This window comes from Kogia breviceps, chromosome 9 (genome assembly GCF_026419965.1).
Source record: "Kogia breviceps isolate mKogBre1 chromosome 9, mKogBre1 haplotype 1, whole genome shotgun sequence".
Lineage (NCBI taxonomy): Eukaryota > Metazoa > Chordata > Mammalia > Artiodactyla > Physeteridae > Kogia > Kogia breviceps.
In genome coordinates, this window is record NC_081318.1 from 49,201,861 (window position 1) to 49,217,586 (window position 15,726).

The 15,726-nt window shown below is 56.0% G+C and overlaps 2 protein-coding genes across 2 annotated transcripts; both read left to right on the top strand.

The window, feature by feature from the left end:
* Positions 1-1,269: 1,269 nt before the first annotated feature.
* On the top strand, positions 1,270-7,307 carry HOXA7 (homeobox A7). The gene is made up of 3 exons (XM_067042444.1): positions 1,270-1,325; positions 4,216-4,803; positions 5,795-7,307. The coding sequence occupies exons 2-3, from the start codon at positions 4,425-4,427 to the stop codon at positions 6,124-6,126; spliced, it is 711 nt and encodes a 236-aa protein (XP_066898545.1). The 5' UTR covers positions 1,270-1,325; positions 4,216-4,424; the 3' UTR covers positions 6,127-7,307.
* Positions 7,308-13,058: 5,751 nt separating this feature from the next.
* HOXA6 (homeobox A6) lies at positions 13,059-15,483 on the top strand. Its single transcript, XM_059073884.2, has 2 exons — positions 13,059-13,849; positions 15,219-15,483. Exons 1-2 carry the CDS (start codon positions 13,408-13,410, stop codon positions 15,476-15,478), a joined length of 702 nt encoding a protein of 233 aa, XP_058929867.1. The 5' UTR covers positions 13,059-13,407; the 3' UTR covers positions 15,479-15,483.
* The last annotated feature ends 243 nt before the right edge of the window (positions 15,484-15,726 follow it).

A 15,726-nucleotide genomic window follows, 5' to 3' on the forward strand; every position in this document is an offset into this window, starting at 1 on the left:
GGAGACCCAGATTTGAGCGAACGGTGGTCGTATATTTTCGGTGCTGTTCACGACTGGACAGAAGCCTCGCTGGGAAACAAAAAGGCAAGCGACGGGGGGTCGCCTGACCTGCACCGCTCCCGTCCCCTTCTCCCCCATCCCGGGGGCCTAGCGCTGCGGGGCTGCAGCTGTCCGGCGGCTATGGGGCAGTAGCTCCAGGCGCGGGGACCGATCTAGGGTCACCGTTCCCAGCCCAGGATAGGCCTCGGGGCATCACGACGACGCTCGGAGAACGCAGCTGACTGGCGGACATACACAAGGACTAAGGCCTACAGCCCGTGGACCTGGTGACCCCCCAGAGGGTGTGCAAACGGCATACACGGTGGCCAAGGGTCCTGCGGCAGCCCGAGAGAGACCTCCGAAGTCTGCGCCCCGGTACAGGGTCGGGAGAGCCAGCACCCGCAGGCGAGCCAGGATCCCGGGACTAGGCCGCCTTAAAAACGTTACAATAAAATTAGGCGGCTGAAAATTGGGCGTAAAGGCATTCTTGGTAATTGTCTGGTGTGGGTATGGCAGGATGGGAAATCCTGGGGGACAGACCAGGAACTGCTTTAGTTATTCTAAAATAAATGTGATGTTTTAAATAATTATATTAACATCCCAGCTCCAGGATAGGAGCTCACGTGGTGAAAGCCTCCCTTGCTTTCTCTCGCCGCCGAATTTCCTGAGCAGTGGAGGCACTGAGGTTACTCTGGCGTCCCTTGCTCAGGAGGCGAGGAGGAGGGAGGGAACCCCAATCCAGGCCCAGCCTATCCTCGACCCTGGGCGGGGGACCACGATTCAGAGCCTTCCAGGAGGCGGTACGGAGCGCGGGTGCGAGGATCAGCCCCAGGTGCAGAATGGTTTCAGAGGGAAAACGCACAAGCAAACAGGGAACACTTCGAAGCACCCCCGAGCCCTGTGAACACACCACGCGGTGCATTTATTTGGGTTGTAATAATCTCCGCCAAGCCCACCAAATGTTTACAACGTGCATCTCCACGCTGTACACGCTGTAAAACCGGGGACTGCGTTTTGGGTTGCCATCTCTCCTCGCTCTCTTTCCGCCCTTTTCTGTTTATATACACACGTTGGTATTACAGACACACGCCTTCATTATATTTCCTTATATAAAACATAAAATTTCACAACCTCTGACGAAAGGGGTTTTTATAGCTTCCCCAAGAGCCGCCCGTGGCCGTGTATCCAAGCCGCAGATACAAAGCTCGATTTATGAAACTACAAATAATTGGTGGAGGAGCAGATTGGTGGCGACCGCTTCTCACCACCGATCACGGAGGCTCCAGGTGGGTGCAGGCCGGTCGGGGGGGACTCTGCTTCGTGGACTGCCAGGCGGGGCCTCTCTTGCCCTTGGCCTGCCGGTGGCTGGGAGGCGGCTCTCTCCGCTCGGCTGCCAGGGAGCCGATTCCCTCTGAGCTGCGCAGACAGGACTCCGAGCCAGACGGAGCTCCTTTGCACTTGTCAGGGACGAATCCGCCCCCGCGCTGCGACGGAAGACTGCGCACTAGGTGGAGAAGAGACGCGCAGCCCGCGAGACGGGTGCGGGTGGAAAAGTTTAGAGAAGTAAATCGCCAGCCGCCTGACTCCCGGCAGGCTCCATTCCCTGACCCAGAGCTGGGTTTACCCTCTTAGCTGGATTTAAATATTGAGGACTGTTTCCTAACGAGAAGCAGGGGAAACACACTGCTTGGTATACCGGTAGGACCCCAGCTCCAGGAGAGCGCTGAGAAAATGTCTTTAAATAAAGACAGCTCGGCTGCTTAGAAACTCGCCTTCTCCTGCCTGCCCCAGGTCGAGCGTCAACGCGTATTTCTGTGAATATTATCACATATAACCCGGTGCAGGTGTCTCTGTTCAGCCAAATAAATAGAAAACCAGAGTCTCCAGAACACGCGATTCAAGAGGCCATATTGAAAACCTGGTTTTGTCTGGGCTTTTCGTTTTAAAACCCCGCTGCAGAAGGCAAGAGGGGAGAGAGAAGCTCAGAAACGAAAGGGAGGTTTCAGCACGCGCGGGACTCGGCCCAGTTGGCTGACTTGGGCCCAGAAAGGCCGAGGCCTTGCCGGCAGTATCTGGATCCTCTTTGGTCCAGGAGGAGGTTCAGCGCGTCCTGCCAGGACGGCTTGGACCTGCGCCGGACAAAACCAAGGCAGGGGTGAGCCTATGTATGGTACAGGATCCCAGCCCTCTTGGCTGGGAACGCGTTCTTTCCTGCCCTCCCAGAAATCGCTCCCCCTCGGTCTGTCGGGTCGCCCCACGAGGGCAGGTTCTACTTTAAACGCCATCGCTGTCGGCTGCTCCAGCCACCGGAGTCTAGACAGACGGCGGCGGCGGGGCCCGTTCTTTCTCTTTGCATCTTGCTCTGTGTCACCCGAGGAACAATTTATTGGTCTAAAGCTGTCTAATTCCGCCTCTTTGATCTCCTAGCCTTCTTCTTGTTTGTTTGGTCTTCCTTTAACTTTCTTAGGCTTTTATTTCCTGCCAGGAAGTAATGCTATTTGGAATATTTGGTATTTTCTTCTCTTCCAGTCTTACCCCACCATTCCCCAGCGGAGATACACCATCATCCTGGCCCTCCATAAAGGGCATCCCTGGATATTGCCGCACTATGGCCCCTGTGCCCCCAGGGGAAACCACCAGGCGCCCACCTGCCCAGACAGCCCACGCCTCCCCACCCACGCCTCAGGCAGTCCACGAGGCCAGAGCTCGGGCTCCGTTGCATCCAAGCATGAACCCTTCCGCCACCTTTTGTGCTTCTGGGACCCCCTGAGAGCGTGCGGTGAACAGGGGCGGCCTGGACCCTCTGAAAGTGATGGGAAGCGTTTTGTATACAAGGAATCAAACTCTATAATTCAGAGAATTTCCGGGGCAATTCCATTGTGAGGTCGGGTTTATGGTGTGCAATAGAGCTGAGCAGTAAAATGCCTACTGACCTGACCGCTGAGCTTTCATCGAAGCCTGGGCAGTTTATGAGGCATATGGGGGGAGCGTGCACCCCACCACCCTCTATAGGGAGCGGTGGGCAGCAGGGCGTTCTGCTGCTCCGACCCTGCGCAGAGGTTGTAGGCTTGGGAAGGTAAAGCTCCGAGAGCGGGGGCCCTGGGTGGGAGGGAGTGAAACTACTCTGAGCTTCAGTCTTGGAAATGTAAAGCCGCCAGAACTGGGTGACCTTTTGGGAAAGGTCCCCCTATTTGTTTTGGGGGTCTCCAAAAGAAATGAAGATCCATAGTGGGCTGCAGTCTCCAGGCGCCCGGGCTGGCTCTCTTCTCCAAATTGGCTCTAAAGCATGTATGGCTCGCAGGCATCCAGGCCCACGAGGAGCTAGTTGAGGCCCAGGGGTGGCCCCAGTGAAAGCTACCAGAAACCTTAAAGCACCACTGGCACCTGGAAAGCGTTGGCCTGAGGTTCCAACAAGCTGGGGGAAAGAGACTTGGTTTCCCTTGAGCGAGGGGGAACCAAGGGTTGCAGGGAGGACAAAAGAGTGTCCGTTTTAGGCTGCCAGAGTCCAGCCAGGTGCCCAGGACAGAACGCACAGAGCTTGCCGGGCCAGAGGTGTCCAGGAGGAGCGGCGGGGTGGGGTGGGGAACCTCATGTTAATAAATCTGCTGGCCAAATGAGGCTCATTAATAGATAAATATTTCACTGTTTCCTTTAGGGCAGATAAACAGTGCGCTGCCGATTAAGGAAAGGAAGCTGAAAGACCTTGACTTTATTCTAACCACATGGTTCCAGTTTGCGGTGGCTTTCTCGCTGTAGCTGAAAGCGACGCTGTGCCTGCCCCATCTGGATCAGAGTCTAAGTCGGCCTCCGGCCCACTGGACCTGGAAGGGGGGAGACACAGGCAAACAGTCGATTTGCCCAGAGCAGAGACTTGCCCACCCGGCCACTGAGGGGCGGGCTATACTCGGAGTGCAGAGACCCTCCCTGGGCTGCGTCAATGGGCAGAAAGAGGGGCAAGGAGGACCCGCAGGCTTGGTCCAGCGTTCGGTAATAAGCAAGAGGGGACTGCGCTCGGACGGCTCCGCGCGATCTCTGCAGGCCAGGGGTCCAGGTTGGCGGCGGGCTGAGCGCCCGCGCGGAGCCTCAAGAGTCCTTTGCCAGCAGGACGCGCCAGGCCGGCCGGGCGCGGGCAGATTCGTTGGCCACATATTTGAGCCTCTTCCCCTTCCATTCTAGGCTGCCGCGGGCCCCGCGAAGCGAGACCACCTGTGAGGGCTGCTGAGATTGGCGGAGGCGATCATGTGGGCGGTCACGTGCTGCGGCGACCTCCGTCCAAAAGAAAATGGGGTTTGGTGTAAATCTGGGGGTGTAATGTTATCATATATCACGCTACCTCGTAAAACCGACACTGAAAGCTGCCGGACAACAAATCACAGGTCAAAATTATGAGTTCTTCGTATTATGTGAACGCGCTTTTTAGCAAATATACTGCGGGGGCTTCTCTATTCCAAAATGCCGAGCCGACTTCTTGCTCCTTTGCGCCCAGCTCGCAAAGAAGCGGCTACGGGGCGGGCGCTGGCGCCTTCCCTTCGACCGTACCGGGCTTGTACAATGTCAACAGCCCCCTCTATCAGAGCCCCTTCGCGTCCGGCTACGGCCTCGGTGCCGACGCCTACGGCAACCTGCCCTGCGCCTCCTACGACCAAAACGTCCCGGGGCTCTGCAGTGACCTTGCCAAAGGCGCCTGCGACAAGGCAGACGAAGGCGCGCTGCACGGCCCGGCCGAGGCCAATTTCCGCATCTATCCTTGGATGCGGTCTTCAGGTAGGCGCAGCCGCTAGGCGGGCCGGGTGGGCGCGCGGACTGGGAGCTTGGGAGCGCGGGGCTGGGAGCGCGGAGCACGGGGCTGGGAGTGCGGAGCGCGGAGCAAGGAGGCTGCAAGCCGGCTGCCCCGTGACTCTTGGCGGCTCTGCCTTTCTGGTTTTAATTAGAGCCAAGGCGCCATAGCGTGGAGAGCTCATAGCATTGTATGTAAATGAGGCTCATAAAACTTTTTATTGCCCAATTAATGGATTCGATCCCCGTAAATTTATTTAACTCTATTTGCCTTGGAATTTCAACACTAAGTTTGTTCGCTATTCTCTTCTCTTTCTCCCTCCCTTTCTTCTCTCTCCCTCCCTCCCTCCTCCTCTTCCTTTCAGCCAGGCTTTTTTTCCCCTCAAAAGCAGGGAGAGCCAAACCCTTTAGGGCCCCTCACACGCCCGAGTGCCAGGGGCCATTTAAAGGCGGGGATGGGTGTGTGGGAGTGGAGACAGAGAGCCGGAGTGCCCTAGGAAGGTCCGGGGTTGGGGGCGCGGGCTGCTGGGGAGGGAAGGCGCCCCTGGAGTGCTGGCCGCCGGAGAAGGTCTCCCTTTTGCCTAGCTAGGCGGGGTAGCGGCCCGGCTCGCCTTTGAATGGCAAAAGCGCAGCATCTCCCACTTGCCCACACTCTATATTTACAATTTCCCTTTGTCAGGGGGAAGCAGGACATTGTGGAAGCCTAGCCGGCTGGAAAGGGCGGCTGTAAAGTTGGGATTCTGCGCCTTCCCTCCTCACAGAGCTGCCTGCGCGTCTGGCACCGCAGTCGGGGTCTTCAGCTAACACTCCCGCTCCTCCCCCAGCTCAGTTTGGGGGAGCGGGGCGGAGGAGGAGTCCCGCCTAGGTCAGGGCCGGGAGGAAGGTGCGCGCTCTGGGATGGCGGCCTGGATAATGCACTGTCCTGTGTCCCTGTCGCCTGTCTGTACGTGTGTCCATGTGTGTGTACGTCTGCTCTCAGGGCCGGACCGAAAGCGGGGCCGCCAGACCTACACGCGTTACCAGACGCTGGAGCTGGAGAAGGAGTTTCACTTCAACCGCTACCTGACGCGGCGCCGCCGCATCGAGATCGCCCACGCGCTGTGCCTCACCGAGCGCCAGATCAAGATCTGGTTCCAGAACCGCCGCATGAAGTGGAAGAAGGAGCATAAGGATGAGGCTCCGGCCGCTTCCGTCGCCCCCGAGGGTGCCGTGCCCGCCGCCGCTGCAGCCGCCACCGCGGACAAGGCCGACGACGAGGAGGACGAGGAGGACGAGGAGGACGAAGAGGAGGAGGAGGAGGAGGAGGAATGAGGGCTGGAGCCAGGGCCCTGGCTGCACCAGACAGTCGGGAAAGTGTCTTTAGAGACTGATTTTATTTACAAAAGTGGAAAAAAATAAAAAGAAAATGTTAAAAAAAAAACCCACCCCAGTCCCCAACTTGCACCCAATCTAACCCATTACCCGCTCCAGCTCCCAACTTATTTGGAATGAGCAGCCACCTAGACTGGGTCCCCTTGGGGATCCCCTCTGCCTTCGAGGACCACCCCCCAACAGACACCCCCAATTCCAGTCCCGCCAGGTTTGCTCTGGCACGGTTAAAATACTACCTAGCACAGGCCTCGGGGAGAGGCACCCCCAAACTACCTATGGGCCCAGCCCCAGAGGGCCTCCACTCCCAGGAAGCCCAGACATGTCCCAACACTGTCAGACACCCAACACCTCCCCCATACCCGCAAGGACCTGACTCTCAGTACTACCTACTCGCCCCAAACTACCTATTTTGTGCTGGCTAGCTCGCCTGCTACCTAGTGCCGAACCCTCCCCCCTCCACAGCCAGGCCTCTGCTGCTTCCGGCTAGCAGTCTTTGGAGTCTCTGAGGCTGTGCTGAGAAGGCACTGGTGTCCGTGGACCAGGGCATTGGCTTCTATTTAAATGCAAGAATAATATATTTATTCCAAAGCATTCTACGTGCTGCAATCTAGAATCCCTTCTTTGACCTGGGCACCCCATGTTCAGGCCCATCACCCCCTATTTCTGGAAGGGAGCATTCCCAAGCTAGCTGAAGGCCTCTGTGTTCGCAGAGATGCTCCCAGCCTCCTTGCCCCTCCCCTGGCCCTTGTGTCCTGCTGTCCAGCCATGTTGAATATGTACACCCTGACTTTTCCTACAATGGCAAATATTGTATATTTGAACAAGATTTTTTTTTGTCATTTATATAGTCTTGGAGCTCATTTGTAAGGCAATGTCCTGACTTGGGAAGGATGTGTTAATGGGGTGACTTTGTAGCATGGTGTGTTGTCTTGACCTAACTCTATAGCGTGTGGGGAGGGCAGCCCTCCCCAGTGCCCTCCATCTCCTGTGTTGTCCTGTGTCCCCCTCATCCCTCTTGGCTTTAGCCTGGGCTTCCAGGAACAGGAAGGTACACTTCCTGTCTTGCCCAGTTAACAGTGTTTTATGTAACAGAAAAATAAAGATGCTCGATGACAAAGAAATGTGGACCGCTTTATCTAGGGGGGTAGGGGGCCTGGAGAAGAGAGGGTGAGCATGAGTGGAGAGCAAGCCCTGGCTGTGTCTGTGTGGCTAAAGGGGCTTTGGGACAGCAAAAATGGAAGAAAGAATAGGGTCCATGTGCTGGGTGTCACATATTGGTGTATACACGTCGAATCCCTTTTCATGTGGACTTTTAATGTGTAGATTCATATAGGTGTGTGTACCTCTTTTTGTATGTGTATTTCTGAGTCCATAATTGTATGTATTTCTTTGTCCATAATTGAGTGCAGGTGTTTTTGTGTGTAAACAATTGCAGGTATTTCTGTGTCCATAATTGTGTGCATGCGTTTCTGAGTGTCCATAATTGTATATGTGCATTTCTCTGTGTGGAGACTTTTGTCCGGTTTGCATGTGTGTGCAAACATCTTCCATTATCCCTTGAAAACGGAATCTTCGATCGATACATTATATTCTATGAACCTCCCCCCCAAACTCCATAAATTCCATGAGAGAATCCCAAATCCACCCTTTCCGTTAAGTCTATAGGGTGGGCTTGGAAAGGGGTATTACCCTGCGATTGATTCCGAATTTTCCACAAGCCCTGAACCCGACCCCCGGATAGGAACGCGGGATTCAGGGCCTCTGATGCAGACCCCAACCCCACATTCAGGCAAAGCGAGGGCGCCCCAGGACCCAGCACTGAAGCTGAGGGGTATGGGAAGGGGAAGGGGCCGCAAACCCGGCTGCGAAACTTTGGCGCGGGCGTCTGGATGTGAAGGATGAGGGGCTGGGGAAGGGGCGAGGGGTGGTGGGGACAGCGCAGAACAGGGTGAGCTGGGCGGGCGAAGACCTCGACTCCTGTCTCCTGCTTGGGTTGGGCCCACTTCTTATTACTCTTAATAAACCCCGGCCCAACTGTGTCTGTAAAACCTGCGGCCCCGAGTCGGGGCGGCCTCGGTGGTAAGATGGCGCCGGTGTAAGAGCTGCCTCCTCTTAGCGATGGGGAAAGGGTCATAAATCCGTTGTTGTTTATGAAAATTTACAACTTTGCAATACAACTTTATGAGTTGTTCGGCCCTTCCATTGGCCGCTGTCGGTCATGTGGATGGGAACCGTGAACATGAACTTTTTTATAATTTCCCTTGCGAGAATAGAGCCGCATTCTTTTGCTCCGCTCCGTCCTGCCTGCTTCGGCGCTCTGCCTTCCAGCCCGGCTCGGCTATGCTTTGTCCGGCGATGGCGAGCGAGACGAGGCCCCGGCCCGGCCCGGCCCGGCCGCTCCCGCTGGAGGTGGGGCTCGTCCAATTCCCGGCGCCGCCGCGGCCGCTTTGCAACTCGCAACCTGGCTAATTTCCTGCGTCCTCTAGCACCAGGAAGGAGGACTATTCATCTCCCCGGGCTGCCCAAGCGACAGCTGTCAGAGGGGCAGGAGCTTCTGGGAACCGCCATCTGAAGGTGAGACATGTGGGGAGACAGTAGCAAAGGTTGTGAGACGGTAGCCGGCGCCGGCGGCAGTGGGAGAGGGCATCCAGGGCGGCTCTGAAGAGGGGCATACTCACCCTCACCCACCCACTCACCCGTTCACACACGCGCCCCCATCACACACTACAGCCCGCACTCGCCAACACACACACACACACACTCACACACACCCTCCCTCCCTCTCCTCTTTCGGGCTCACCGTGGCAGTGAGTGCCTGCTTTTCTGTGACACAGCGCCCTGGCACGGGGCAGGAACACTGAGGTCTTCTTTCTCCCCTTCCTCGGCGACCTCGCAGAGCCCAAAAGGAAGTGGCCCTGCACCCTTCCTTCCCTGCCAGCCTCCCGGATTTGGATTTTTTTTTTTAAATGACCCAATTGGCAGGATTGAGTCCCCCAATAACTGGAGACAGTTCCCGACCTGGGCAGGTGGTAAGAGGGGAGGGCAAAGTGAATTCATCGACAGGGGTTTTATCAGCATCAACACAGCACCTTCTATTCCGTGGGAACTGGTTTCTGGAGAGAAAGGTAGACTGAGGGAAAAAAAACAAACAAAAACTTACTAATTCAGCCAGGGTCCTCTGCTGAGTGCCTGCTTCCCTTCACGCGGTTTTCCGATGAGAGAGGTGTCTGAAGCGCGGGGAGAGGGAATGGGTTCGTGGGTGGAATTCTGTGTTGGAGGAAAGGATGGGGTTAATTGGCTGGGTGTTGCTTGGCGGGAAGTTTCGGTGCAGAGGATGTGGTGGTGTTAATGCGAGTGGCAGGGGCCCGCAGCCAAGGTTGAAGGAAGGACGCAAACCGAGTCTGGGCGATAGGGGACCTCCTCCCAGCCGCAACCACCTCGGCGCAGCGGGCTGGCTGGCGACCGCGCTGCCCACTCCGAGAGCCGAGAGCCAGGGGAGAACTGTGCAGCCGACCGGGAGGAGGCGCGGAGGGTGCCACGGACGTGGGCTTGACAAAGCGCGGTGGCACAGACCCAACTTGACCTGGGTGTACCTCGATCAGATTTGTGCCGGGAGCTTTCTGGGACAGCGACCAGAAATGATCCTGAGGTTCTGGGAGTTCTTTTTGTTTGCTTTTTGGTTTTGGTTGTTGTTGTTTCCCCACCTTAAGATGATGCCTTGGTATGCACTCTACAATTAAGAAGGGCCTGTGGACGTCGGGGACGTCCACCCGCGCTGGAGGGGTGCGGTGGGGGCGGATAAAGCGGCGCATTTGCATCGCGGGGCCGTGGGCTGCCTGACTGCGGCTGCCGCGAGCAGATTATTTATTGCGACAGCGCCGGGCGCTCGCTGCTGCCACGCTGTGGCCGTCGCCGGAACCGACGCCAGCCGCAGCCCCGCGTCGTGCGGCCTGGCGCGACTCCTGCGCGGGCCCCTCAGAGGTTCCCAAGCAGCCCCAGGAGAGGGGGGCGAGGGAGGACCTCAGGGGCGGCCTCCCAGGGCCTGACTGGCCGGGAACCCTCCCCCGCCTTGGCCACCCCTGACCGGAGCTGGACGACCGACTAGACTCGAGTCCTGCCGCCACCCCAGCACCATGGAGACTGGTTGCACAGGCCGCCTGGCACGTCATGGCTGTTTCTCTCTAAACTGCGCGTCCCAAGGCGCCCCGGGGGCGCACACTGGTTCGGGAAACGCTCCCGCTGTGGGATTTTGAAATCGGAGATAGCACTCGTAGTCCTGAGGCCTGCAGGCCTGGCTGGCCCTGAGGAGGATTGGCTATGGCAAGGAAGGCGGGCTTTGGCTCCAAGAGAAGGCCTGTGACAGGCAGAGGCCGCACCTGTGTGCTATGGGCTCTGGCCTGGGCTAGCGATCCTGGCGGACGCAGTGGCCTTCAAGGAACCCGCCTGCAGGCCTCTCTCCAGACCGGCGGAGGTCGAGGAGCTCAGTGGGCAGCCCCGGGAAAGGGTGAATTGTGAGGCTCTGCTCGCCATCCCGTCCCCCTCGAAGAGCAGCTGAAAGGTGAGTGGACTTTCTATGTGGCTTTGACCTAGAAAGGAGCCCTGGTGGCCATTCTCACCATACCAGGAGAGGCTCCCTCCAGAGTCTGGGGCTTCTATTCTTGCGTGAATGGCGCTCTCTCTCTCTTCATATATATACACACACATATATATGTGTATATATATATTCATACATACACACACACACACACACACACACATATATACATACACCTAATACTGGTTGGAGACATAAATTGGGCAGCTGTCAACGTGATATGTACCAGTCTTGCCTAACACGTAGAGATTTCAGTTTAATATATTTTTTTCCATCTTAGTTTCTATAGAAGCTAGAAATATACTGTTTTTTGACTCTTAGCTGAGAAATCAAATTCTTTCGTTGACTGGGACAATGATTAAATCGAGAATCCGGGTCAAACCATAACAAATACTAATAACAGTAGTAAACTGCCACCAGCCCCAACACCGTGTGGGACCTGGAGGAATGAAGCAGAAATTATGAATGTAAACATTTATCAACATCTCCAAATGATTATTTCCATCTTACATGATAATAACTTGCTTGAAATCACCATCATCTGATGGTCTTGTTAAAGAAACAACTCAAACATGATTTTCTTCTAACACAACTTTTCTTTAAAATCCCTTTTTAATTTTTGACTCTTGAGTTTTCATTTTCACCTATCAGATCCTTTCCCTAAAGAAATTCGAGGACAATTTAAAATTATATCATTTCCTGCCAGGCCCTTATTTATATATGCAAAGAAGAAACTTTCCCAGCTTCGATTGATTGGGGCACAGTCAGAAGGCTTCTGGGTGCAGCCCCCATTGGGTGGGCAGCAGCAGCCGATTTCAAGGATGCACCATAGTCTCTGGGGAGGCCAATCATAGCCCAGTCCTTTCCCAATGTTTTCTCCTTGGGGGAAGTGAGGGGAGAAATCGAAAAGCAAGGAAGAGATTAAGGAAGTCGTTGCCAGATTCCTAGGGGGGCCTTGCCACACACCCCGAAGTCCTGAACCCCATCAGCCTGTATTCGCCAGTTTTACAGATCTTATAAACACCCTCTGGAAATTCAACCAAATCATATAAATAAATCGTTCTTCAAGCTCCAAAGAATTGAACATTTTAAAGCTAATTCAAGGGGTTTACAAGCCTAACAAATACAGTTGTAAAAATGCCATTGGAAAGATATCACATTTACAAAATGAGATTGATCCATGTGCTATAAAAGTCAACTGTCTCAAAGGAACACCTCTCAGGCAAGAGCGCAGCCCAGGACAGGATTTTCCTGTCCTGTTTGGGGAAGGCCAGGCCTGGGGCTGCAGTGAAAGCAATTCAGAGAATTTCTGGAGCTGGTGAGACCAACTGTTTCTGGTTCTGGAGCAACTGTGGGTGGCAGGTCCCCCAAAATGTCCCAGAAAGGGCAGGAAAGGGGACATCCCAGGACAGTGCCCATGGACAGGTGACCCAGAAACCAAGCACATCCATCATTGCCGCGGCCTTGGGCACGCGGAGCTGCCCTCTATGCCCGGCTGGGCCAGGGACCCTGGGTCACCAGCACCTCTGAAATGAGGACAGAGATTCCACATCTGGATCTGTCTCATCTCTGAGCTATCAGGGCAGGGCGGCGGAGGGAGAGCCTGGCGAGTTGGGCCTGGGCAAAGGGAGCGGTCCTAGGGCTGTCTTCGGAGCTCAGTCTCACAGCCACTCCTCTGTAGGTCCCTTTCTTGTTGAAACCAGTGGTTTCTGCCCTAGTGGTTCCTGGGTTCAGAGGCAGCAGGAGCGGGGCTCACAGCTTGTGAGAGGTGCTTTGAGGCCAGGTAATCGCTGGCCATTGGAAGGAGGCCCCTGGAGACTCAAAGGAGACACGTTGTATGTGGGAGTAGGGGGCCTGCGGGGGAAGAGACTAGCCTCGTCCTGGTCCTGGTCAGCTCGAGGTGAGCCTTTCCTCTTGGCAGCGAGGCCCAGGCCCTTGGTGGGAGTGGGGAAGGAGAGGAGGAGGTGATGCACCGATTCCTAAGGCGCAGGAGTGAGGAGCAGGGGTGAAGGCCTGGTTTCTCAGAGCCCTTCTCCCGCTCCGGAACCGGCACCCACGGGTAGGGGAGTGCAGGGGGAGGGGCAAACTCAGGGCCCTGCCAGGAGGGAAGGCCAGCCGGGAGCAAAGACATCCTCGTCATCGCCCCTCCCTGTGCGGGGCTGTCAGGTTTCCTGTTTGGAGAGAAAAACCCAGCAAAATCCAACAAGGCAAAAGGAGGATGGGGCGGGGGGAGGAAAGAGCGGGCCTGGCCAGGTCTTTGCATCAGCCCGGACGCGGGTGTCCCTATCCCGGTCCGAGCCGCAAGCCCCTGCCCAGGCCTCGCCCGCCACCGGCTTTGGGGAAGAGAGCCGGGCCGGCTGGCTGTGCGCGCCCATTAATCTGCCGGGCGGGCGGCGGGCGGGCGGGCTGGGGGCTGTTTGTAACTTTGCTGCCTCGGTCGCCGCGGTCCCCGGGGAGCGGGCTCCGGCGCTCGCTCCCATTGGCCGCCGCCGCGTCAGCTGGTGCGATTTGCTGCTGTCGCTTTTGGCGTTCGGCCATCCAGAAACAAACCAGTTCGATGACTACTAATAGTTATAGCCAGATGTACTAATACACAACAAATCACAGTCCTGCAGAGGGGCGCGCAAATGAGTTCCTATTTTGTGAATCCTACTTTCCCCGGGAGCCTGCCCAGCGGCCAGGACTCCTTCTTGGGCCAACTGCCCCTCTACCCGGCCGGCTATGACGCGCTGAGGCCCTTCCCGGCCTCGTACGGGGCGTCGAGCCTCCCGGACAAGACGTACACCTCACCTTGTTTCTACCAACAGTCCAACTCGGTCCTGGCCTGCAACCGGGCATCCTACGAGTACGGGGCCTCATGTTTCTATTCTGATAAGGACCTCAGTGGCGCCTCGCCCTCGGGAAGTGGCAAGCAAAGGGGCCCCGGGGACTACCTGCACTTTTCTCCCGAGCAGCAGTACAAACCCGACAGCAGCAGTGTGCCGGGCAAAGCCCTCCATGACGAAGGCACCGACCGGAAGTACACGAGTCCTGTTTACCCCTGGATGCAGCGGATGAACTCCTGCGCGGGTAAGGTGTTTCCCTGCAGCCCCTCAAGAGAGTGGAGGGAGAGGGGGAAGGAGGCAGGGAAAGAAGGAAGGAAGGAGGAGACAGAGAGAGTAGAAAGAGGAAATAGAAAGAAAGGAGGAAAAAATGAACAAAGTTTCTTTGGGTTTTTAAAAAGAGATTCAAAAAAATAAAAAATCCAACCCATTCCCAATGGGGCAATCAAGCTGTGGCAGCATGAAGGCAGGGCACTAGTGTCCATGTAAGGTGACAACTTAGGGAGCGTGTGTGGGGGGGTCACTGCCATGCTATGTGAGACCCAGTGACAGGAGCAACCTGAAGAGAGAGCAAGGCTGGATGGGAGAGAGCGCCTGCTCACACTGCATGCTGGTAACACCCTGCTCAGATCCCCAAGCCGTGATGGCCTTCTGCACCCATCCTGAGAACTCCCCTTTCCCTCCCAACCCCCTCACCTTTCTGCCCTTCAGAGACCCATCTAGATAAAGGCCCTCATTTGGCCCCTTGCAGTGTCTCCCCAAAGCCTTGGAGGGCCACATCCCCAGCCTCAGGATTTTTCCTCTCTCTCCTCCCTCCCCTCCTCCCCCTCCCCCTGTTCACTCACAGCCAACTTCTGCCTCTTTCTGAGGCCCTGCCTGTGTCTCATACACCCAGCTTTGAGGGAGCCCCCCATCCATGGGTTCCTTTGGCACCAGAACAGATAACCCATCACAGCCCTTCATTCCAGAAACCCCAGATGGCCCATAGCTCCATCTCTTTGCTCCTGGTTTCCAAAAAAATCTACAGGGAATCCTTGGAGAAGGACAGAGGCTAATGCAGATTTTTAAACTTACAGTCTTTTGCTTTAAAATCCACTGGTGTTTTCAAGAGCTCTGCGTTTTTCAGAAGGGCCATACAGTTGGAAGGCATTTGCAAAGATTTGAGAGGGCTCACCATTAAAAAAATTTCTTTAAAAGCACGTTGTGTCCTGACATGGCTGGCCAAAGTAACATCTTCACAGAGGTCCGTGTGTGAATTCGGAGTGTCTACCCTACTCACAGGGTTCCATACCCACCATTCCCAGACACACACACTGTACTCCCACAAAACAGGCTTAGGTGCCCCGATTTAAGAATGCTGTTCTATTCTTTTGTTTGTAATTTTTTTTACAGAGCAGATTTTTCAAAAACAATAATTTCCCACCCCAAGTCGTTTTAGGTGGAACACATCTCGCTTGGTATGAAATAATCTTCTCCCATCCAGCCCGCTTTCGGTCCCAGACATAGTGGGAGAGGCGGGTGGTTTCCAGCCCCGAGGCCGGGGCGTGGGGCGCGGGGCTGACTGGTCAGGCTGCCCGGATCCTGGCTTACCGGCGCCCGGCCATTTCTGCCCGCAGGTGCTGTGTACGGGAGTCACGGGCGCCGAGGCCGCCAGACCTACACGCGCTACCAGACGCTGGAGCTGGAGAAGGAGTTCCACTTCAACCGCTACCTGACACGGCGCCGCCGCATCGAGATCGCCAACGCGCTCTGCCTCACCGAGCGCCAGATCAAGATCTGGTTCCAGAACCGCCGCATGAAGTGGAAAAAGGAAAATAAACTCATCAATTCCACACAACCCAGCGGGGAGGACGCTGAGGCAAAAGCGGGCGAGTAGACGCCTGGGCAGGGACCAGGCCCGCGCCGCAACCTCCCTCGGCTTTGCCCCCTTGCCTTCGCCTACTCCCCAACTTTTCTTCCCGCCTGCTCCCATCCGGGGGGCTTTCGCAGCTTCAGGGGAGCCCGGCGCTTTGCAAACGTCTGAGCATTTATTTCTTACAAGAAAAAAAAAAAAAAAAAAAAAAAAACCTCACACACAGCCAATCCCAGCGGTAGAACGAGGCGCACTGCACACGCAATCCTGCT

Bases quoted from the DNA above. Each gene is read 5' to 3' on its own strand.
- HOXA7 (XM_067042444.1), top strand. From the start codon at position 4,425: ATGAGTTCTTCGTATTATGTGAACGCGCTTTTTAGCAAATATACTGCG. The intron at 4,804-5,794 runs GTAGGCGCAGCC...GTCTGCTCTCAG, and splicing joins TCCTTGGATGCGGTCTTCAG to GGCCGGACCGAAAGCGGGGC.
- HOXA6 (XM_059073884.2), top strand. From the start codon at position 13,408: ATGAGTTCCTATTTTGTGAATCCTACTTTCCCCGGGAGCCTGCCCAGC. The intron at 13,850-15,218 runs GTAAGGTGTTTC...TTCTGCCCGCAG, and splicing joins GCGGATGAACTCCTGCGCGG to GTGCTGTGTACGGGAGTCAC.